General features: G+C 43.7%; 1 protein-coding gene across 1 annotated transcript in view; it reads left to right on the top strand.

Moving 5' to 3' along the window:
• LOC310877772 (uncharacterized protein) overlaps window positions 1-25405 on the top strand; it is a gene marked incomplete at both ends in the record, with an annotated part of 412147 nt that overhangs the window by 251243 nt on the left and 135499 nt on the right. Inside the window, 5 exons of the mRNA XM_083791721.1 lie at window positions 9333-9534; window positions 10756-11027; window positions 12361-12599; window positions 13997-14229; window positions 14754-15114. Of these exons, the coding sequence (XP_083647847.1) occupies window positions 9333-9534; window positions 10756-11027; window positions 12361-12599; window positions 13997-14229; window positions 14754-15114 (1307 nt within the window). The remainder of the gene's footprint in view (window positions 1-9332; window positions 9535-10755; window positions 11028-12360; window positions 12600-13996; window positions 14230-14753; window positions 15115-25405) is intronic.

Below are 25405 nucleotides of genomic sequence, written 5' to 3'. Positions count from 1 at the left end.
AAAAGGGAAACTTACAAAACAAATGTCACCAGAATCAAGGCCACGTGTTTTCAATTCATCTAACATGGTTCAAATTGAGCTTTATAGGTTTTTATAGGAAGGGCGTGTGTCTGATACAATTAATATCAAATATCATAATACCGAAACAAGCAACTTATAAACTTTGGTGCTTACAAAAGCACGAGTAGAAGTGAAATATTAAGTACAGTACTTGTGTAAAATGTACTTTGTTCCTTTCCACCACATTTATTCTTATCAAGGCATCCATCAGTCGGTTGAACAGTGTCATTCACCATAACAGCAGAACTCAATCATAAAAATCCAAGTAAGTGTAACCCAGGTCCAGAATATAGGTTCAAATGGGCTAAATCACCCTTTACAATAAATATATAAATACAATGGATTAAAATGGGCTAACTCATCCTTCAATATGAATAAATAAATAACTGTTAAAAAGTCCTCAAGTGAATATTAATTAATTCAGTCATATCCCCTCACTACACTGACATGTACACAGAAAACCCCCTCAGTTCAGTTCATCCTGATGAGAGACATTGCCCAAACTGGTCTGAACGAGTGTCAATTGAGCCTGTTGCCTTTGTGCAGGCTGCAGGGACAGCAGGTGAAACGAGTCCTAATCAATGAGAAGGAGAGAGAGAGAGGGGGGGGGGAGCAGAGGAGAACTGCAGAGTGAAAAGCTAAACTTCTGTTTAAGAAAATATAGAATAATAATGTCAGTTGTGTAGAACAAAACACAGCATTAATGACATTAGGTTGTTGTGAGGAGCAACTTTGAGTCATCTAAAGCAGCACTGATGTGCTGATTTCATTTGCAAACCCTGGTGAGTGACAAACAGTGTTTGATGCATTAGCTGCTAGGTGGCTAACATGAGGGAAGCCCCAGCACTATACTGGTGACTAGTTGTTTGTTCAATGAATAATTAAGTAATGCAACTGTAATTTACAGTTTGTTTGGTGTTCAGCTAAGCACGTTTTTGCACTAAAGTGTATTACGCACACGCATATACTCCACACACCCTCTGCCCTGTGAGGAACAGTGCAGGACTGGACAATTAATAGTAGCACACACCAACTCTCTGCCCTGCAAGGAGCAGTGCAGGCTAAGTGCCGATTCATACTCCTATTTTAGAGCCGAATAAAAGTCGGTTCGGCTCTGTAGAGCCTACAATTTGACGTCATTTGAGGTTCGGGGGGGCGGGTACCGTCCTAAAGTCGGCTCTTCGGTGCTACTGAAAATTTCTGACGAGCCGAAATCATTTCGGCACTACAGCGCCGAAACAGCGGTAAAATAGCAGTATGAATCGGCCCTAACAGTAGACACAAGCTCACATTAAAGGTGTAGACACTTTGTGTCTTTTGGACTATTTATAGCCACTAAGTGGTGTGTAGGGGTTTATTGTCAATTGATGTGTTTTAGTAGTTGGGTGCACCCACAGATTCAAAACCCTAAGGTTTAAAACCCTAAGATTCAGATATTGCTACCAAGGTACCTATTTCATTTGTTGTCTAATGTCCTATGTTTGTGAGCATTGTTTTATTTTTTGTTTCTTATTTGAGCCGGCCAAGTGACTTGCATCTGGTCTCATCATTTACCCCTCTGGCTCCAGTAGACGAACCTAACTAGTCCAACGTCTAACCCTTCATTGTAATTTGGTAGCTGTCCTACACTACCTATACGACACAAGTGTTACATAAGGTATTATGCAATAATATCAACTTCATTCCCTGCATCCTGATATCATTCCAGGGAGGGAGGGGGGGGAGGGAGCGAGGGTGGTGCCACAAAATGACAATGGAAGCAGTGGGATGTGACGAGATGAAGAAAAAACGTCCTCTGATGAAGTTAAGCCATTCAGACCTGAGGCCGATTCTGCAAAATGTGTTCGCCTTTCTGAAAGAAAGCGTACATGTATGTTGCTACAAGGAGCTACAGTATATCAGTGGTTCATGTCAAGGACCCCCAAAATCATATGCATTTGATCGCGTGGACCCCCATTTCAAAATATATTGTTCCAGGGATGCAAAGAACTGAGTTAAAAATGTAAAATATATATATATATCACTCATTCTTGAGATGAGGGACAAAAGTGGAAAAAACATGTCCCACACATAAGAGCCTTATTATTGTTAAAAATAAATTAATTTAATAAAAATAAAAGCACTTGCAAAGTTACATGTAATACAGTTGTGCATTATTATGCCATTCATTTCATTATAATTGTTTTCATATGCCATCTGAATTAGTTAAAAGCAGGCACTGTACCCAAAAACGCCTGTATTTAGCCTGTCCCCAGCAAGTGGTCATAATTTCAAACTGCTAAAAAAGTGTCTAATACTGTCACAATCACATAAATATACATACTAAATTAAAGTAGATTGTCAACAACATAGCAAACAATATACACAATAATTTTAATTTATTTTTTCCATTAGTTATCTCATATCAAATGTGTGTCCCACGTCTCCCGTCAACTCCGTCAGGTTTTTTAAAAGTCTTAAATTAATCAGAAAATATTGTCGACAGATTTAGCCTGAAGACTCCTTTTCCAAGTCCCGTTTGTATTTGTTGCAACAGTGGAGCACCTGGTCTGACAAGCATTCAATTGTTTGATATTTTAAACAAACAATGTTGATATCAGGGTGGTCACAGCTTTTACATGTCAACTCCGTCAGGACATTATTATGATCTTTGTTAAGAATTCCAAAATAATGTTTATTATTTTAGTTTAGGGTTAGGTTTAGCTAACAAATGAAGCAAAAACAAAATGGCTACATTGTACTACAGAGGGTTAAGATGAAAACAAATGACATTTTGTCAACTCCGTCAGACGTCAACTCCGTCAGGTTTTGTGTCTGACGGAGTTGACATGTATCTGACGGAGTTGACAAAAGTGTTCCTAAAACATTAAAGTTATAGTTTTTGAATAATGGGACGTATTCTAATTTGGCACACAGTTAGAGCATGCCTTAAGGAACATTTTTGGCTATAGGGCCATCACAGATTTGTCTCGTGGTGACCATGGCAGCCATTTTCCAAAATTGCCGCCACCTGATGTTATTTTACAATAACTCAAGTTCTACACCACCTAGGATCTTGATTCTGGTGACTAAGACTACATTTTCAAGGATGAGGGATACAGTGGTACAATTTAGATTTTCCCTGTGACCATGGCAGCCATTTTTCAAAATGGCCGCCACCTGCTGTTATTTTACAATAACTCAAGTTCTACACCATCTAGGATCTTGATTCTGGTGACTAATCATACATTTTCAAGGATGTGGGATACATTGGTACTATTTAGATTTGTCCTGTGACCATGGCAGCCATTGTTTTTCAAAATGGCCGCCACCTGCTGTTATTTTACAATAACTCAAGTTTTAGACCACCTAGGATGTTGATTCTGGCGACTAATAATACATTTTTAAAAGATGAGGAATACAGTGGTACTATTTAGATTTGTCCTGTGACCATGGAGGCCATTGATTTTCAAAATGACCACCAACCTGCTGTTATTTTACCAATAACTCAAGTTTTAGACCACCAAGGATCTTGATTCTGGTGACTAATCATTACATTTTCAAGGATGAACTTTCTCTGGGAGGGGTCAGGGCTTATTTCAGCTGCAGGTTGAGTTGCTACTGACAGGACATTAAAAGGAGGTGGGCTTTCTGGCCTTTGACTTGTCCCTTTCAGGTACACAAGACGCACAGTTTGACTTCACTGGCCACTGCAGTGTGGCGTTGTATCTTGGTGGCCTCCTGCCAGTGTTTCTCCATCCTTCTCATGAGCTCTGTGTTCTGGGGCTCTGTTATAGTCAACTTACATTGTCTTGGCTGGAGATTGCTTTCCTGCAGGGTCCAGCCCAGTCTTGTGCAGATGGCTGCTGGCCCACCTGGAGGCCCCAACCTCACTTGTTCGGTTGGTGTGATTAGGTGGGGTGGTCTTCCCCAATCAGGATGAAGGGTTTGACCCTTTCAAACGGCAGTCTGGCCAAGTGTCTGTATTTAGTTGTGAGGCTAGATACAGGATACGATTGCTCACCCAGCCCCAGGTGACTTGAGGTGAAGGCTCCTTTGATTTGGTAACATTGCTTTGGTTGACATGCTGGGGACACAGAACGACACTGATGCCTTCAGTGTCTGCACATCCTGCCTGATAGTCCTGAAGGCAGATCTTCTGTCTTCAGTCTTTCGCTCACTGTTCACTGCTCACTGTTCACCTCAAGCAGGTCTTCAAGGTGTTTGCCTTTGCACAGGCTATATGGCTAGGACTCGTGCTTCAACCACTCAGAGAACTCCAACATGGTGTTGGTTGCTCCTGGGCCGCAGAGCATTGTGCGGCAGAATTCAGCTCTCATCTCTGGTGGCAGCTTTTTGAGGAGTCGTGCAACATTTGAGCCGCATCAAAGTTCTGTGTCTCCCTCTGGGCCTAGGGTAGACACTTGCTATTTTCCGTAACACTAATTGGTGGGGCTGTCCAAACTTGTTGTTTAGGTGTCAATCGGGTCTCTGTTGGTGAAGTCGGATCTAGGTGGTCTAGAAGATGAGTTAGTCAGGGGATTATTAATACAATCTGGTAATAAATTCCTTATCAAGAATTTTCTTCACCAATGTGTTTGGAAGGGTGTCTACTAACATATCCGCTGAAAGTTGGGGTACCATCAACAACCTATATAAGGCAAAATGTTCATTATGCTTTAAGTAGCATGTGACATGTCAAACTAGGGAGTTTGCATGATTCTGAATGCATTCCAAGCATTAGCTATGCACGAAGAACACTCCTTGGGCTGAAAACGGCCATAGCCGTCATCACAAAATGAGGTCAGCACATTTGGGCCAGTGGATATATGGCCGAATTTAGCCGAAGGGGTTTGACCCCTAGTTTGGCCATAGACTCCCTAGTTTGGCCATAGCCACTTGGTATGGTACCCAACTTTCAGCAGCTGTCAAAAATGCCCCTAGGGTGGTTCAATAGAAACCAATGTGGGATATGTTAGTAGACACCTTTACAAACACATTGGTGAAAAAATTCTTGGTAAGAAATGTAATCACAGATTTGACATTATTCTGATAATATTCCCTGACTAAATTGGTAAAATAATAGCAGGTCCACCATTTTTGAAAATGGCTGCAATTGTCACAGGATAAATCTAAATAGTACAACTGTATTCCTCCTCCTTGAAAATGTAGCATTAGTCACCATAATCAAGATCCTAGGTGGTGTAGAACTTGAGTTATTGGGAAATAACAAAAAGTTGGCGGCCATTTTTAAAAATGTCTACCATGGTCACAGGACAAATCTAAATAGTACCAATGTATCCCACATCCTTGAAAATGTATGATTAGTCACCAGCATCAAGATCCTAGGTGGTGTAGAACTTGAGTTATTGTAAAATAACAGCAGGTGGCGGCCATTTTGAAAATGGCTGCCATGGTCACAGGGCCAATATAAATAGTACCACTGTATTCCTCATCCTTGAAAATGTGGGATTAGTCACCAGAATCAAGATCCTAGGTGGTCTAGAACCTAAATCAGTTAAACTTGTCAACTCCGTCAGATGTTCGTCAACTCCGTCAGACGTTCGTCCCGTGATGTTTTTGTTAATTTCCAAAGAAATAGAAAATTCGATGTTAAATATTTTGTGCATATGTATTGAAACACCAACTGAAATGATACGTAATGATGATTTTTTCTTTTTTTTTACATGGTTTTCATGTTATAATATTGAAAATAGAGGTTGAAATGACGGATTTGAGAAATTGGATATTTCATAATAGTGTGATATTGGAAAAAAACAATATTAAAATAATTGTATTACTTAACTTATTACTGAAAGCCAGTATAAGATAACTGAGGACTTTATATTATTGTTGAAATTATCAAATTCAATTAAAAAATATTTTAGTGTGTCTGACGGAGTTGACATGAATCAGGTATTAAGTGCATAAATGTCCCATTTTAGAAAGAAATGTTATGCGAAAAACCTGTTCCTTCTCAATATTGGTAGTTGAGACCTGTGTCTACAAATACATCCATTTGATTTGAATGTATCTTAAAAAAAAAAAAAATCCAGTTTGAAAAAAGTTTTGTCCCTTATCTCAAGAATGGGTGATATATATATAAGATTCACACCCATTTTTTTTATAGCCAAAGTACAGACGAATCCACGCAGCGCTGCCCTGCAGGGCACAATCATAACCGCCATGTTGCACAGCTTGTAGGGTTGCCTACTTTTGTAAAGATTTATTTTGCCTTCATCGATGGAGAAATGAAGAAAGAGGGAGAGAGAGAGAAGAAACATGCAGCAAAGGCCGTCAGGAACGGGACTCGAACACTCACCGCCGCTGCCAGGCCAGAGAATATATGTGGCATAATGTGCCTGGACCACTAGGCCCCCCCCATCCCTCCACGGATTCCCGGGTTGCTTTCCAGGTTCCAACGGGTTAAATACATCACAGTGGAAGGATGGTGGTGTCTGCGCTGCCCTTGGTGACCCAGCGCAAAGAATTGGGTTTTTAATCTGCGAGTACGTATACGTGGACTGCAGGAGGGGGGGGGGGGGGGGTGAGTGAATGAGGGATGGATGGAGAGATGGAGGGTGGAGTACAGGGTGCAGCGGCGGCGGTGGTGGTGGAGGAGGGGCACATTCCGCGGACGCCTCCCAAGGACGCGGGCTGTCCAGCGGCGTGCCTCAGAGCGTCTCCTCCAGGGCTTTGACGGATGACACCGCCGCCTCGGAGTGATAGGCTATTATTTCACTTTGCATTGGATAAATGGCAACGCGAGCTCCTATACCTGTCGGTCGCCCGCCTCCCTTTCTCTCTCTCTCTCTCTGTGTGTCTCTGTCCATTTCATCTTCTCTTCTTCTCGCTCCCCCCGCCCCTCTCTCCCCCCCTCCCCTCTCTCCCTGGATGGAAAAAAATTGGACATGGACGGGAATCGGAGAGGCGGCCCTTTTCTGTGAAATGTACCAGCTGGGCTTTCTTATTTATCTATTCTGCGGTTGCTTTGGGAGGTGCTGTTGTGACTGGTGGTCCTGTGACAGATGTACACAATCATTATGTGGATAATGACCAGACACATTGGAGGAGACGCAGCCACCCGCTCCTGAGAAAGGCCTTTCGAATAATAGCCAGTATGTTGTTTTAGGACAGGCTTGGTCTACATACTGTGTATGCACCGTGCGTGCTTGCGTGCGTGTGTGCGCGTGCATATATAGTTTGTGTAGTTACATTTTTACCAAGAAAACTAGAACAATCACAGCTAATTGTAAAACTTAGCTGAGGCTGCTCCATGTCACACAGTACGTCTCCTCAAAGCAAAATAGCTTGTAAGGAGTGGGTGATGACTGATTTAAGCAGCCACCACCTGGCCCGAGTTAATTGACTAATTATTATTCTCTCAGCTGGTTTGGACGACACCTGCTGTGCGCAGACAGGACGACTGAGCCATCCACACACATGCGCGCACACACACACACACAGAGCGCCAATGACATGACAGTTATTTATTATTTTCTTTGCTCCAATTTGTGTGTGGCAACAACTACTAGTGATTGCAGGCATGGCGAGCAGATGAATGCAGCTTTCTGGTGCTGTACATACAGGAATAGAGCACTTTGAAAGGTAACCTGCTGTCATCTGTCGCCCCTGTTGTTGCGTAGACAAAGATGAGGCTTTCTGTGATTGCTGTGTGACTATTCTAACATCCACTCTGTTGTCGCCTGTTACGTTACCGATGTGCCGATGTCATAACTACAGGACCCCCACTTTGAGAACCACTGGCACAGACCAGTCACAGCCAACAACACAGCTCAATTGACACGGCTGTGTGTCTGTCAGTCACAGCTCCGCTCACACGTCACACTATATAAGCTCACATATGTTGTACACCCACTAGTAACCATGGGTCATCAATATTATGTCCATACATGGACAAATGTCTCTTTGTTTTGGATTTGTTTACTTTGATCATAAGACCAATTACTGAATGTCAAGTCTCCATGCAGGTTTTTCATCTGAATGTGTGTGACACTGACTTCCCACGACACCATGGCACATTAGGAGTAGCTATACAACTATAGCACAGCGTTTATCAAATGTTTTAGCACCCTTAACTCTGAGAGTGTACAAATGGAACCGAATGCACCCGTAATGGTCAATTTGGTTCTATTTGAACCATAGCAGACCTGTCTTTGATGGTAATTCGGTTCTTTACATGTTTCTGGTAGTATCATTGTGCACTCGTTTTGCGTGTTTGTGGCAAAAAGGGACTTTTCACAAACAAAATGTCCACCACAAGCCAGCATGGCGATCTGACCTCTGCCAGTAACCTGCTGTAATTAGGCCGTCTGGTTTCTTTATCTTAGCTTCATCCTGGTCCTCTCTCTGTCTCCTTGTCTTCCGGCAGGACAGACCAGCAGCAGTATTCATGGTGTCCCTCTCTCTGTCCTTTGTGTCTCCTTTCCTGGACAGACCAGTAGCAGTATTCATGGTCATGGTGTCCCTCTCTCTCTGTCCTCTGTGTCTCCTTTCCTGGACAGACCAGCAGCAGTATTCATGGTGTCCCTCTCTCTCTGTCCTTTGTGTCTCCTTTCCTGGACAGACCAGCAGCAGTATTCATGGTGTCCCTCTCTCTCTCTGTCCTTTGTGTCTCCTTTCCCGGACAGACCAGCAGCAGTATCCATGGTGTCCCTCTCTCTGTCCTTTGTGTCTCCTTTCCTGGACAGACCAGCAGCAGTATTCATGGTGTCCCTCTCTCTCTGTCCTTTGTGTCTCCTTTCCTGGACAGACCAGCAGCAGTATTCATGGTGTCCCTCTCTCTCTCTGTCCTTTGTGTCTCCTTTCCTGGACAGACCAGCAGCAGTATTCATGGTCATGGTGTCCCTCTCTCTCTCTGTCCTCTGTGTCTCCTTTCCTGGACAGACCAGCAGCAGTATTCATGGTGTCCCTCTCTCTCTCTGTCCTTTGTGTCTCCTTTCCTGGACAGACCAGCAGCAGTATTCATGGTCATGGTGTCCCTCTCTCTCTCTGTCCTCTGTGTCTCCTTTCCTGGACAGACCAGCAGCAGTATTCATGGTGTCCCTCTCTCTGTCCTTTGTGTCTCCTTTCCTGGACAGACCAGTAGCAGTATTCATGGTCATGGTGTCCCTCTCTCTCTGTCCTCTGTGTCTCCTTTCCTGGACAGACCAGCAGCAGTATTCATGGTGTCCCTCTCTCTCTGTCCTTTGTGTCTCCTTTCCTGGACAGACCAGCAGCAGTATTCATGGTGTCCCTCTCTCTCTGTCCTTTGTGTCTCCTTTCCTGGACAGACCAGCAGCAGTATTCATGGTGTCCCTCTCAGAACCTCGATGAGGACAGCGCCCCCGCTCCGGACGGGAACATGAAGGGTCTCTCTGGCGTGCGCCCCCCCGCCCAGCTCCAGCTCACCTCCCCCACCGCCACGCACACCTGTGGCCTGGCCGACTGCGAGCACCCCCTGGAGCACCACCTGCACCACCACGGGGACCACAGGTAATATTAGTCACCGTTTATATCACTGTTGTTTTTGTCGACTAAAACCAAGACGGAACATTTTCGTCGACTACCTTTTTTTCACTGACAAACGACATGGAAACTAAATGAGTGAAATGAATGAATGAAACTAATGAATAATGTTAGGAAGGGTTCCACTAGTGGAAGAGAGATCCTGTATAAGTAAAAGACACACAAGTGTAAAATCAGCCATTACGACGGCATCAAGGCCCGCCATACTTTATTTAGATTTTTTTTTTGGTCAAATACAAGACACAACACCACAACGTAAAGACATCAAATGACAAGACAAGTAAAGCTTAACACATACAACAAAAGACACACACACAGAAGAAAAGGGGAAAAAACAAGGAGACACATGGGTAGGATCGATCGTCAGAAAGCAGGCATAGTTATGAGTCCAATAGTCAAAGATGCACGGTTGCACCATACAGTAGCTGCCAGCCACATGTACAGATCATATACTCAACTATTGTCAAGCACTAGCCAGGAACGTCATCCACATTTTTTGGGAACTTATAGCTTGTGTATTCTGCCCGTCATGGTGGATTTTGTTCCAGCTTTCGCAATGGAGAGCATCTCGTTGATCCATCTCTTGAAACATGGAGAAGTTGGAGATTTCCAGTTCATCTGTATAATTGTTTTGCCAGCCGCGATTACAAATTTGAGTCGATTAATTGCGACACAAATAATTCCAATTAACGATTTGATTGTGTCTTTTGCATTGAACATTGAAACATTGTATTTCTGTTTGCCTGTCAGGCTTCATCATCACAAATTGCACAGGGGATATATGACAAATTACTACTGATAACAAATCACATTTTATATATTTTTTCCTTCCAAAAAGAATCACGGGAAATATTTGATCAGCTTGTAGATCTGCTATTTCTGCTATTCATGAAAAATGTTTGAAAGCGTGTATTTTTCAACACGGAAAAACGATTGGCGATTATGCAACGATAATAGCGCCTGCATAAAGTGAGCGGCAAATTGAGTGCCAAAGTGAGTTGAATACAATCAGACGGGACTCCTCTGTTTGGATGTATGGGTTGTCAAGGCCAGAAAGTATAGTGTTTTTGCCACTCGGTATTGGCGTTCCCGCATAACTTCCGGGGTTGATGATGATGATGATGATGATGTCACACTATTGCGTTCACCATGTAATGTATTGTGACCGGCCTATATGACGCACCACAGGCCTCCCTCCTACCTCCTGAGCCCCACGGAGAGCTGCCCTCTGGACGGCCACCACCGCTGCTCCCCGCGCAGCTCCATCCACTCCGAGTGCATGATGATGCCCGCGGCGTCCATGGCGCCCACCGACCACTCCGTCTCCAGCAGCACCTTCCCGCGCATGCACTACGGCAGCAGCTCGCGGGACGGAGGAGGAGGAGGAGGAGGGCCCGCAGCGTCCGGCGGTGGCAGGGAACCCCGAGACGACGGAGGAGGAGGAGGAGGAGGCGGACAAGGTAGGGCAGTCGTGATTTACAATTTAGCAGAAAAGCTCTTAATTCAGACCGACTAAGTAAGGGCAACACAAGGTCATGCATCAAATGCATAGAAATAGTCATATAGGAGTATAAGTAAACCTATACAGTATCATCCATCTAACACCTGCTGGGCACCTCGGCTGGTAATCCAGTCCGGCAGTGTGCCGCGGGTTCGACTCCCGGTCCCGACAGCCTTTACTGCATGTCACCCCCCCCCCCATCTCTCCCTATTTCCTGTCAGCCTACTGTATACCTATCCCTCTATAAAAAAATAAAATAAAGGCGAAAGCCACAAAAAAAAAATATATATATATATATATATAAAAAAAAAGAATGCCAGATCAATAATGACCTGGCATCTGTCTCCGATTACACATTTAAATTGATGTTTAACTGTCACACAAATAATAACCATTTCATTGTGTTCTTTTGGCATTGGAAATTGGAACGTTATGAATTGGAATTAAAATTCCGTTTGCCTTCTCAGGCTTCGAAATGAAAAAGTATACAGTGCAAATATGACAAATAACTGAAATATATCAAGCATTTTATACAACTTTAGGACAACTTTAGTTTCTTTCAACCAAGGTTCATGTTTTAGGTTGTTATTAGAGAAAGTAAAAGATGAGTGTTAAACTTTTTTCATTTGCTGCTTTCTTTTTTTAGGGATTTTAGCTGTTTTTGACAGGGGTGCGGGGCATTCGAGCATGGGGCCAAAATGTGTACTTTTTTACAAAGTTTTTTCTCAAGAGTGTAAAATCCGTTCATTTACAAGAAGTCTAGACAATTGTGTTATGTCAAAATGTTATTTTGATAAACGTTTGCCAAAAGCATGGAATTGGAGACAAAAAAAATTATCCAACATCGAACAAAATGTTATCCTCTTCTACGCACCTGTCGCCTGTAGGTGTGCAAAAGCTTTGCTTATTATTGATCCAACGACAACAAAATATTCTTTACTTTTAGAGGCTAAATCTCCACAAATGGTGGTTCCGTGGGCTCAAAAGCAAAAAATAATAAAAATAAAAAAATTAATAATGGGCCTTGATATTAATATTAACCCATTCTGAACGGGAACCCATTTTGGTGTTCGCATCATGTCGTGCTTTAGCTATTTAAAAATAGCAGATCTACAAGCTCATATCGCGCCACCGAGTGGCGCGATACGAGCTTGTAGGTCTGCTATTTTTGAAAAATTCGAAGAACGACTGACATTAGAAACGTAGCTTTATCAGAAAACTGTCAGGATGTAGAAGACGTTTATAGAATCTGATCTCAGGCCAGAATGGGTTAAAAATCCCTGCCCCTCTAGGCCACGGCGGCTCGGGGGGCCCTCACGGCGGAGGCGGCGGCGGCAAGATGAACCGCATCCCGGCCAACCTGCTGGACCAGTTCGAGAAGACCATGCCGCTGCAGCGCGACGGCTTCCACACGCTGCAGTACCAGCGCACGTCCACCACCACCACCACCACCACCACCACGGAGCAGCGCAACGAGAGCCCCGGGCGCATCCGCCACCTGGTGCACTCCGTGCAGAAGCTCTTCACCAAGGTTAGAGACGCTTCATTCATTGTGTAGTTTTAGTTTGTTTTGACCTTTTTTTCCCCCCCCTCTTTTCTTCTAATTCGGTTAGTTTAAATTAATTTCTAAGAGCAGGTTTGCTAGTTTTTATTTGTTTGTTATTTTTTTCTCTTCGCCCAAGGATATAATAGTTTAGGATTTTTCATGATAGTTTAGTTTTATAGTTAGTTTAGATTTTCTTTTTTCCCCTTTCTAATTAAATTACCGTAATACATTTTTATTTGCTTCTAGAGCGGGTTTGCTAGTTGTCTCCACCAGGCCGAAGGCATGTGGGGAGAGTATGTTTTGCACTCCGTCCGTCCGTTTGTGTGTCCGTCCGTCCGTGTGTCCGTGAACAGCTAATCTCGGCCACCGTTAACCCGGTCGATGCCATATTTTGCACACACACTCCCTGGATGCCAACCATGAACCTCTGCCCCAAACTTTCCAGAACGGCCTGTTATAGCGCCACCAGGAGGCCGCTTTGTGCAAAACAAGTTTTTGCACAGTACACCTTGCACACACACTCCCTGGATGCCAACCATGAACCTCTGCCCCAAACTTTCCAGAACGGCCTGTTATAGCGCCACCAGGAGGCCGCTTTGTGCAAAACAAGTTTTTGCACAGTACACCTACAGATTTTGTCCAAACATCACGCAAATTGGTACACAGTCTCTCTAGAGCCATTCAACGAAACGGGTCTTTCAGATTTATCAGACTCCATCCTGATTGGTTAAGATTGGCTTCCAAAGTTCACAGGAGTGCTCAGTTTCAAACAAAATGCTGCAAATCATGAACACATCGCGTGATTTCCGTGAAATTGTGCACCCACATTCCCACTAGGCCGAGGACGAAATGCCACATGAACAATTTCAACTCAGCCTCAAGGTGGCGCTATAACTGGCCAAAAAGTGTTTTAACTCTAACTGCACGGATCTGTGGATAACCTGGTGGAGACCTGTGCCCGGAAGGGCACTTTTTCTAGTTTAAATTTGTTCTCTTCACCAAGGTTATCATAGATTTGGATTGTTCATTATAGTTTAGTTTTAATTAGTTTCTAGAGCGGGTTTGCTAGGTTATATTAGCTTACATTTTTGTGACAACGCTTAGTTTTGAGTTTAGTTTTGAGTTATTTGTCAGGTGCAGGATTCAAAAAGGTCAGAGTAAGTAGGCCTATTGTGTAATACAAAGGATAAAGGATACCGGTTACTGTTGGTAACGAGAAAATGTAGGGCATCTAATTTCAGTTTGTTTTAGTCAGCTTTGTAAACGCACAATACAGTTTCCGTTTTTGGTATTTTTGTATTCCAGTTTTTATTGATTGAAAAAATATTAGCTTATGTTATTTCTCTGGTTTTATAATAATGACCTCGCTCTTCTTCACCAAGTCCCACTCGCTGGAGGGCTCGTCCAAGATGAACGGCACCAAGGGGGGCTCCGGGGACTCTCACAACAACAACCACAACAGCCACCATCACCACCACCACGGGCACCACAAACACAGCAAGCGCAGCAAGAGCAAAGAGCGCCGCGCAGACAGCAGCAGCACCACCGGGGGCAGCGGCAAGCAGCGCGGCTCGGCGGGATGGTGGAGCTCCGACGACAACCTGGACAGCGACAGGTCTTTAACTCATGTTCTGCTGAAAACGACAATGGGCGACTTTTATTAAAAATGTTCCCAGATCGACCTAGGACGACATTAAATACGCAAATATTATTTTTACCGGCTCTTGGCGTCGTCTCCGTCGCCTGGCAACGCTTTGCTTCCGCAAATATTTTCCCCCCGTCCACACTAATCTTCGCGACGATCTTTAGCTGCGTTTTTCTCTGAATTGAAGCTCAGATTGAGCTGATCGTACAGAACATCGATGTTTAGGTGCTCAATAAAAAAAATCCCCTTCTACAGTTTGTGGTAAAAAAATAAAAAAATAAAAAAGTTTAGTTGTACAGTTTGTGGCGAAAGCTTTGCTCAAACTTATTTTTTTTCCTGCCTTGATCTCCTTGCCCCCTAGCCCCTCTTATTACCTTTATTTTTTTTTTCTTGGAAAAACAACAATATGGGAAGTACCGGTATATTATGCACAAAAAAAACGAATTCCACAACTTTTTAAACTGTGACGTGACAATAAATTCTGCTCCTGACAGCACGTATCGGACGCCCAGCATCATGTCGCGGCACCCCGCCGACCACCACATGGGCCACTGCTACCCCCCCGAGCACCCCGCGGTGCACGGGGGGCACCACCACCACCACCACCTGGCCCTGGGGGGCGGGGGCGACCTGTCGCTCAAGGCCTCCAAGAGCAACAACGACGTCAAGTGCTCGGCGTGCGAGAGCATGGCGGCGGCGCCCGAGGGCAAGTTCATGAAGAGGAGCTCGTGGTCCACGCTGACCGTCAGCCAGGCCAAGGAGGCGTACCGGAAGTCCTCGCTCAACCTGGAGAAGCCCTCCTCCATGATGACCTCCGACCTCAAGCCCAGCCTCCGGCCCTGCCACTACCTACAGGTGAGCTGCACCTGACCTTCCTTAGCGTGACGAGGTGAGCACCGCTTTGGTGGTCACCTCATCACCTAAAACTGGAGTATGAATAGGCTTTAACCTTGACCTCAAGCCCAGCCTCCGGCCCTGCCACCATATCCTATACCGCCACTCTCCAAATGTATTCAATTCAATTCAATTAAATTCAATTCAATTCAATTCAAGCAAAGAAAGTGGAACAAAACAATACACGGCGTACCCCCCATTTGAGAACCACTGCATTAGGCCACATTGGACCTCCATGACTGACAGTGCACTGTACCAACGCTGGTCCATTTGGTTCCATTGGTACACACAGGTCAGAGTTACAGACCTGTAAGGGTCCATAACTATCAATCATTTGGCTGCGTGCAGACCTCCTGGAACCACTTCAAGAACCATTGGTTTATGAAATAAAATGTGCACAGGATGGGGAAAATAATAACAGCACATGCTCCCTGTTGAGCAAGCAAAGCTACGTGTATTGTGGTTATAATGAGTAATATGATGTGGGTTTTATCCGTCGGGTTTCTTTATTGTATTTATTTATTTATTTATCTTGTGTAAATAATTCATTTTGTTCTGGTTCCTCAGACATTGTGGTGTAGCAGTAATAATAATAAATGCATACAAGGGGGATAAAGAGGTTTGCGCGATGGTCCCACATAGGGATGCCAAACGACTCATATTTGGCCAATCGACGAATCGAGGCCAAAAATCGACGTGTCGAACGACTTTTTTCCTTTTTTTCTTCATTATTTTTATATTTTTGTTGTTGCTGCGCAGCAGTTGAGGAGAACGCAACTATGCATTCCTTTAAGCAACACAACTTCTGCAGCTGCATCCATATGTTTAGAATTTGCATCAATGATCAAATCCCAATAATAAAAAATAAACTTTATTTTGTAAACAACGAAACTGAAGGAGCAGCGGCGCTATCGGCTAGCCGCTAGTCCCAACTCTCAAGTGTCTGCAGCCTGTCACGAGTAATGAACTGATACGGGACGCACGTTGTTCCGTATTTTAATGTCGGGTCGGATAATAAATACAGTATAAATGACGGCTGGATTTATTTGACAACTCTGTCCTGCTATCTTCACTAGAAGAGAAGAGCGCTCACCGCTCAGAACAGAGCAGACCTGTGGCTAGCCTGTCAGCTCACTTTACGGCATGTGTAGATGAGCTGGGTCTGGGAAGCTCAGAGCTGCAGCCATTGGCTCATGATACGAGCACACGACCAATGGGACTGATCATTCAGTGTTGCTAAGATACCACCCCCCACCACACACACACGCACACACCCTTGGACGATGGGGTCCACAGCGCTCTGCTCAAAGTCAACTTGCATGCGACGAGCGGCACTGACTGACTGAAAAAATAATAATACAAATAAAAACGATTTTTCGACTCATACGTTTTGAGTCGCGGGAGGCATGAGTCGATAATCGAGTCGATTTTCAACTTTTTTCAACATCCCTAGTCCCACAGTAGTGCATATAAGGTTCTTTGTGAGAGGTTTTCGCTCCTAGACTTATTTACATCAATTTAGATATCTCTGTGTTTACGTAAAAGCTGCAAAGTGACCTTGGCAATTGCTTTTACACACAGTGAGGCAGTTTTTACCACGCACAGGGAGTTGTTGTTTGTTCATAAACCTGACCATTTAGCAATCTATGCTGATTTTGGCTATGAGCGGTTGGGATGGCGTCGATCTTTGATTGCCTAAAGGCTCTCAAGCTTTGACACTATTCTACTGGGGAGGCATACTTTGGTTAGACATAGCATTGGTTAGACATGGCATTGGTCCGACTGGATTAAGGTTGGTGAGGGGTGCGTTAAAACGACTGGATTAAGGTTGGTGAGGGGTGTGTTAAAACGACTGGATTAAGGTTGGTGAGGGGTGTGTTAAAACGACTGGATTAAGGTTGGTGAGGGGTGCGTTAAAACGACCGGATTAAGGTTGGTGAGGGGTGCGTTAAAACGACTGGATTAAAACGACCGGATTAAGGTTGGATGAGGGGTGCGTTAAAACGACTGGATTAAAACGACCGGATTAAGGTTGGATGAGGGGTGCGTTAAAACGACCGGATTAAGGTTGGTGAGGGGTGCGTTAAAACGACCGGATTAAGGTTGGTGAGGGGTGCGTTAAAACGACCGGATTAAGGTTGGTGAGGGGTGCGTTAAAACGACTGGATTAAAACGACCGGATTAAGGTTGGTGAGGGGTGCGTTAAAACGACCGGATTAAGGTTAGGTTTAGGTGTGCTGCCCCGTGGGAGGTTAGGGTGAGGGTTTGAGATGCTATGTCTAACCAAAAGCATGTTAGCATTGTAGCTAACATTCTAAGAGCTATGTACAGCACAGAGCACGAAGCTATACAGCACAGAGCATGAATCTGACCGTCTCAATCAGTTAATTGTCACAGCAAATCTTTATTTAGTTCTAGTCATATTTGAGGGGCGCTAGCCACTCCTATGCACAGCTTTGTGTGTGTGTCTATAGAACGGAATGTGATGATTTGATTGGCTGAGCAGTGAGCACAGAATGATGATGTATGATGATAAGAGTGTCCCTCACTTCACACAAGTTTGATTTAATTTTTTGTAGTCATCTGAAATGTTTTACTTTTAGTCTAGTTTTAGTTTTAGTTAGTTATAAGAATGTAGGCTAATAATCTACAGTTGATGTAGTCCACTGAAATGTATTTTGGCAGGCCTTCCTTATGGCATCCTAAATCCTAATGCCTGATCTGTGGAGTGGATCGGCTACCGAGAATAGCCAATCTAAAGCTCACAAGGCGTCGAGTGTGTCACCTATCTGCAACTAAGCATGACATGACACTCTACTCCACTAGTCCGTCCCTATACCATTTGTATCTAGTTTTTATTTGTGGACAAAATTGTAGTTAATTTTAGTATATTATCAGTATATTTAGTCATAGTTACTTGCGCAAGCAGAGCGTGCAAGTAATGTTTTCGCCCGGTCTCTTCCACCGTGACAGCTGTCCCGCCATTCGATGTTTATGCAGAAAAACATCAAATCTGTGCCTGTTTTGCTGGGACCAAATGACCACAAATGACCATATTTCTTACGTCATCATTTAGAGCTAGTCATACGTATACTATATACATGATCAGTAAAAAATTAAATAGCTAATTGTGCCTGATCTGCTGGGACCAGAGTACGTGGTGTGTATATGTATGACTAGCTCTTAATGATGACGTAAGAAATATGGTCATTTGTGGTCCTTTGGTCCCAGCAAACCAGGCACAGATTTGCTGTTTTCTTGCATAAACATCAAATGGCGGGACAGCTGTCACGGTTTTTGGCGCAAAGTAACCACAGTATACCGCTAATCAACTTACAACTACACACTTTATACAGTATAGAGTATACATGTATACGTATATAGTATATGCCTATATACTATATATATTTCTTACGTCATCATTTAGAGCTAGTCATACGTATACTATATACATAATCAGTAAAAATAAAATAGCAAATTGTGCCTGATCTGCTGGGACCAGAGTACGTGGTGTGTATATGTATGACTAGCTCTTAATGATGACGTAAGAAATATGGTCATTTGTGGTCATTTGGTCCCCTGTTTTCTTGCATAAACATCAAATGGCGGGACAGCTGTCACGGTTTTTGGCGCAAAGTAACCACAGTATACCGCTAATCAACTTACAACTACACACTTTATACAGTATAGAGTATAAAGTATATATGTATACGTATATAGTATATGCCTATATACTATATATATATACTATATATATTTCTTACGTCATCATTTACAACTAGTCATACGTATACTATATACATAATCAGTAAAAATAAAATAGCAAATTGTGCCTGATCTGCTGGGACCTGAGTATCTCTATATATATAGTATATATGTATACGTATATAGTATATGCCTATATACTATATATAGTATATGCCTATATACTATATATATACTATATATAGTATATGCCTATATACTATATATATACTATATATATAGTATATGCCTATATACTATATATATACTATATATATAGTATATGCCTATATACTATATATATACTATATATATAGTATATGCCTATATACTATATATATACTATATATAGTATATGCCTATATACTATATATATACTATATATAGTATATGCCTATATACTATATATAGTATATGCCTATATACTATAGGGCTGTCAGAACGAATTTCATAATATGAAAGAAATTCGAATATTAAAAAAATATATATATATTCGAAAGCTAAAATTTTAAAATTGCCATTCGAATGGAGCTTTTATCATTTATTAATTCTATTTAATATTTTTATTTTGTTTTATGTTATTTTATCCGCTCACTAAATGTATTGAGTAACGAATCTACCGCTGTGAAATCTCCCCGGCCGCTTCCACTGCATGTGAAGAGCGAATGTGGGCCGGGTTCCGGACCCCGTGGCCTCGCGACCGTAATAGAGACGGCTTAGTGGCCCGGTGATAAATGAGCGGAGACTAGCCAGCTACACGAAGGTGACAAGGGCACCGATTGCAAAGGCTGAGCACGCGGTCAAAAACGTCGAAATGTCTCGAAAATATTTTCGGAGGCTCGATTTTCATGCGTTCTAGGCCCCGTGGCCTCGCGGTACCGCCGCTGACAAGCCCGCGGTTCCGTGGGTCCTGAGCGGGCCGACGAGGGCTACTCCGCATGGTCAAGCCCGTCGCGCAGAACCCAGGCGGTACCCCCGAAAAGTTCCGAAATGTCCGGAGGAGCGGCGGCGCTTAGAGTGACCGCAATGACATGACATAATGTCCGTGGAAACACAAGCATTCGGTGGGTCTCGCGCTAGGCCTGTCGTTTTACGTTTCACGTTCACTGTAAAATGCATTTGCACTATAGACAGACAACAATCTTACCGTGCTGAGTGCACTGTGCTCAATAAAACTGTTTAAACGCTATTTTGTGCCGTGAAAACCATTATTACGTGTGCTGAAACTGAAAGTACTGCTTTGTCGTTTGGAAGGGGGGGCCCTCTAGTGGACAGAACGTGCATCGTATTATATTCTGTGTATTATTATAGGCTAAATATGAGCTAAAATAAACAATGTAAATATTCGAATATTTTCGAAAATTACAAATAATGAAGCAATGAAATTCGAATTGGATTATAGATGTGAACTGACAGCCCTAATATACTATATATATACTATATATAGTATATGCCTATATAGTATATGCCTGCTTTGCTGGGACCAAACGACCACAAATGACCATAACTATTACGTCATCATTTAGAGCTAGTCATACGTATACTATATACATAATCAGTAAAAATAAAATTGCGAGTTGTGCCTGATCTGCTGGGACCAGAGTATGTGGTGTGTATATGTATGACTAGCTCTTCACCCAAACTTATATAGATAGAAACTTGAATCATACTTAATAATACTAGGTGTTTATATGCATAAAGTAGGTAGGTAGCAAATAGTTACATCTAAAAATTATACATTTCAAACGTTCCTTCACAGAGATACTGAGATTTGACAGTTTACAGCGGTCGAAAGGACTTGCGCGCTCTGCTTGCGCACTAGTTGGCCATTTATGGCCTACTAGTGTGCAACAAGCAAATATGCAGTTCTAGTTTTAGTCATATGTTCATTTTTATTTTTATTTATTTTATTTTAGGTGGTCGACGAACATCTTTCGTCATAGTTTAAACTTCTAGTCGACGAAATCAACACTGGTCTCAACCGGTGTCTGCCTCCTCTGTCTGTCCTGGATGTTCCACTGTGTGGTCTGGAAGGAACCAGCTGGCTGGGATTATTAGTAATCCGCACAAACCCATGAGTGGCTCTGTGGGGAAACCCCATAGTATCACCAGGGTCAATTCACAATGAATCAGCACTTTTCAGTCGTACAAGGAATGCGTGAGTGTTCGTATTATTGTGAATGCAGTGAGCACTAACTATGAGACCCTGCAGATCATGTCTGTGTGTGTCTCTGTCTGTCTGTCTGTCTGTCTGTCTGTCTGTCTGTCTGTCTGTCTGTCTGTCTGTCTGTCTGTCTGTCTGTCTGTCTGTCTGTCTGTCTGTCTGTCTGTGTGTCTGTCCCGCTGTGACACCACCCGCCTGCCACCAGAGGGCGCAGCTGTAGCACACACACACACACACACACACACACACACACACACAGTAAAAAACGTACAAAAAAAAAAAAGTACGTAATTTATTCCAATTGTTGTTATTGCAATTTACGAGCTGCGTTCGCTTCCCGCGTTTGCGCGTCTTACTTGTAATATACTATACAATGCATTGCACATGCATTTAACATTCCTTATATCGTGGGATGGAAAATAATAATAACAAAAAAAAAGATGTCCCAAATGACAATGTAACAACAAGCACTCGCAACCTGAAAACGTCGATGGCATGGTTACCGCCCGCAGCTAAAATAAAGCTAAAGGAATATGAAAGGGAAGAGCCCCTCTGAGACTCTGGCGTCGTAAACAACCAGCCGGGAACATCACTCAGACTAGAGCGTAACTATATGCCGTCAAAACGGACGTCAGCAGAAAGCGGGGAGTATTTCTGCAGTAGCACATTTATAACCATATAAGTGATGATAATTATGAACCAGACGGGCAATACTGGCTCCTCTCAACCTCGCGTAATTTTTTCCAATCCCAGTAAGTGCACCATGCTCTCGCACACAGCGACAACGGCAAGACTTCAGTGCAATCCTCCCCCCCCCCCCCCCCTTCCCCCCTTCCCTGCACTTGTCACACACATGCACGTGCACACGCGCGCGCGCACACACACACACACGCGCACACACGGAGACAGAGACAGTCTTTTCGTTTGGTCATTCAGTGGCAGTAGCGTCCGAGCCACAGCGTCATACACAGTTCTAAAAATAGCCCCCCGCAGGGCTATTTTTAGTCTAACATTATCAATCCCATCGATGGAGGCTGACGCATCCTCCCTGAGGGAGCCTGTGCCCTCTCTGAGAGAGAGAGAGAGAGAGGGAGAGGGAGACAGAGAGACCATAGAGGTGTACAGAAAGAGGAGAGGAAGAGAGAGCGGTGGTGGAAGTGTGAATTCACAGATATATTGTGAGACAAAAGGTTGACACTGGTTATGGGGAGCTCACCTTATTGTTCGGAGCATTGATAAACGCACTTTACTCTCCTCCTTCTCTCTACCTCTCTCTCTCTCCTACATTTCTGCATTAAAGAGGTGTCTCCTGCAAATACTAGCCAAACATTAACTCACTCACTCACCCCCCCCCCCCCCCCCCCCCCCAAACACCAGCACAAAGCGAGAGCTATAGTGTGATATTTCTGCTGATAGGGCGTTGCGGTGGGATTTAATAAGCCAATTAATTGTCATGTTGTTTTGCCAAAGGTGACGGCTTTGGAGGGAGAGGCTGCTTATTAAAAAACTAAGAAGTGCAGAGAGCTGCAGAAAATAAGAGCGCTCACGGTGTGCAGTGTGCACCCCACCCACTGACTGAATGCTATGACCTCAGCACCACCCACTAAATGCTATGACATCACAGTCACGTTGCGCACCACCCACTAAATGCTGTGACCTCACAGTCACTTCTAATTGCCCCCACCTCCCTTGTTCTACACATTGCTTGCCCGGGCTCCACCGTTCCAGCCTGCTTCGCTGCATGCGTTCCATGTTTTGTTTTGTCATACTTCGCAGGCCAGCCTCCTGTTTGACTCGACGCCATAACGTCAGCTACGTACGTAGCCACGTTGTTGCTCATTATGTCATCGGCCAGCGCCTCTCTCTCCATGCTTTTCTCACTGTAGAAAGGAATGGCGCCAGTTCGAGACTCGAGAGTAAGACCTACGGTAAAAAGTAAACACTAATTTGATTCAGTATAGTCGACTGTCAGATTCACTAGCGCAAAACACTGACGTCTGTGTGGGGTGGGGTTAGTGTCATGATACGTACGTTGCACAGTTGCAGGGCAATGGCAGTAGCTGTGCGGTGCGCATGTCAAACTGGTGTTTCTTTTTGGGTGACTTTGATATCGGCCATAGCTAGCATTTAGCTTTAAACTCTCAAAGCTCTCTTGAATTGTATCAGGTAGCTACTACTGTTACTTTACCCACTTAAACCCACTATACTTGGTAAAGTAATACCTTGTTTTCTTCCATTATTATTAAAATATTGTGTCAAATCAAATCAAACCATACTGTATCTCCCTCCCAAACAAATTCATTGTATGTTGGCATCGCACAGTCTTCTCTTAGGCGCTTGCAGCTGGTTCAAAATGCAGCTGCCCGCCTCCTTACCAGCAGCAGAAAACACAACCACATCACCCCCCGTTTTAGCTAGATTGCACTGTCTCCCCGTCAAGTTTAGAATTGATTTTTAGAATGAAGGTACTTTTATTTGTTTATAAATCTGTACATGGGCTGGCCCCTCATACCTATCTGACCTCTTGGTTGATTATCTCCAGACCTTTGAGGTCTGCCGGCCAGCTACTTTTGACTGTTCCCACCATCTAATTTAAGATCTAGAGGTGACCGTGCCTTCGCTGTTTTGCAGCGCCAATGCTCTGGAATAGCCTCCCTTTTTATATCAAAAGTGCCCAGTCTCTTCTTAAGACCCATCTTTTTTCTATGGCTTTTGATCATTCCCGATTTTTCGTAACATAAGTACACACGACAACATAAACATAAGTGTTTGTCAATGTCAGTATAGCTGACAGGAAATGGAAGTACACTCGGACCTAAGCTGTTCCCACAGCAACGCAAATTCTCTGACAGGGTCCCTATAGGGACACTCAATTGCCTGCCATCACATGTTATCACAAGGTTGATTATCGCGTGTTCAGGTAAACGGCTTTGGGTCCCTCCAGACATGAAGCCATTGTGTGTGAAATGCAGACGTGTGGTGGATTGGCAGTGCGATGGATTGGCAGTCAGCAAAGCGCCTCCATTCTAATGGGAAACAGCCTGTAATTGTCAATATCTGGGCTTAAACAGGAGGGGGGTGGGGGAGGACCAAATATTTGTCTGGTTTTGGCATTAACCAATTGAACCTACCATCCATTTTCTGAGCCGGAAATAGTATGGGTTTCTAATATTATTGAGGGTTCAAAGTGGTTAACTGTATAAAAATACACAGGAATCCAACAAACGCTACACATTGATAGCGCTGTCAAGCAAGTATACGAGGCCATCTATGAAATCTATGAAAAGGTTTTAATCTGCAACACAATCTTATACAGTACGGTATATCATGTGTGTGTGTGTGTGTGTGTGTCCTTGCCCTGAAACATGTTGAAGACCCATATTGTCTGCCATGTATACACAGAGTAGGCTGAGAGTTAGCGACGCGGCGGCGGCAGCAATGTGTTTACTGTTTAGTTAAAAGGTCAAGCTGGAGCTCGTTGTCTGCTCTCTAATGAGATGTGTCAGGAGAGCAGGACCCCCGTCGTCCTGAGGCAGAGCCAGTTCAGACGAGGTGTTTAGTCAACGTAATGTGGTGGAACAGGTCGTGTGGGGACACCGACAGGGAGACGGACTGACATGGGAGATGGACTGATCGGGAAATAGAGAGACGGCAGACTAACGGGGAGACAGAGAAGCAGAGAGACAAGGCTGACTGACAGGGAGACAGACTTGACTGACAGCGAAGACAGAGAAGTAGAGAGACAGACCAACAGAGAAACAGAGGCCCCTTTTCCACCAAATGAAGTTTAGGTTCTAGAACTGGTTTTCGTTCTAGATTCTTAGAACCTTGATGCTTTCAGGGAACCGGCTGCCCTTTCTTTTCTGGTTCCAGTTCCGAACCAACTTTTAGTTCAATATTTACCCATTCTGACCTGAGATCAGATTCTATAAACGTCTTCTACATCCTGACAGTTTTCTGATAAAGCTATGTTTCTATGTCAGTCGTTCTTCGATTTTTCAAAAATAGCAGACCTACAAGCTCGTATCGCGCCACTCGGTGGCGCGATATGAGCTTGTAGATCTGCTATTTTTAAATGGCTAAAGCACGACATGAGCACGACATGAACACCAAAATGGGTTCCCGTTCAGAATGGGTTAATATAATACTGGTTCAATATTAGGCAGGAAAAAAATAACTGAACTCAACCCCGGTGGAAAAGGGGCCATATAGAGACAGACTGGTAGTATAAGGAGATAGATGGAGAGAGAGAGAAAGACGGAGACAGAGAGAGAGAGAGAGAGAGGGAGAGAGACTTTGATCGTTTCGGTTTCATTGACTGACTTCTTTATTGACATATTTGTG

The sequence above is a fragment of the Protomyctophum parallelum genome (assembly GCF_964188405.1).
Source record: "Protomyctophum parallelum genome assembly, chromosome: 20".
NCBI lineage: Eukaryota > Metazoa > Chordata > Actinopteri > Myctophiformes > Myctophidae > Protomyctophum > Protomyctophum parallelum.
The sequence above is the reverse complement of the archived record's forward strand: the minus strand, read 5'-3'. Positions and strand labels throughout refer to the sequence as shown.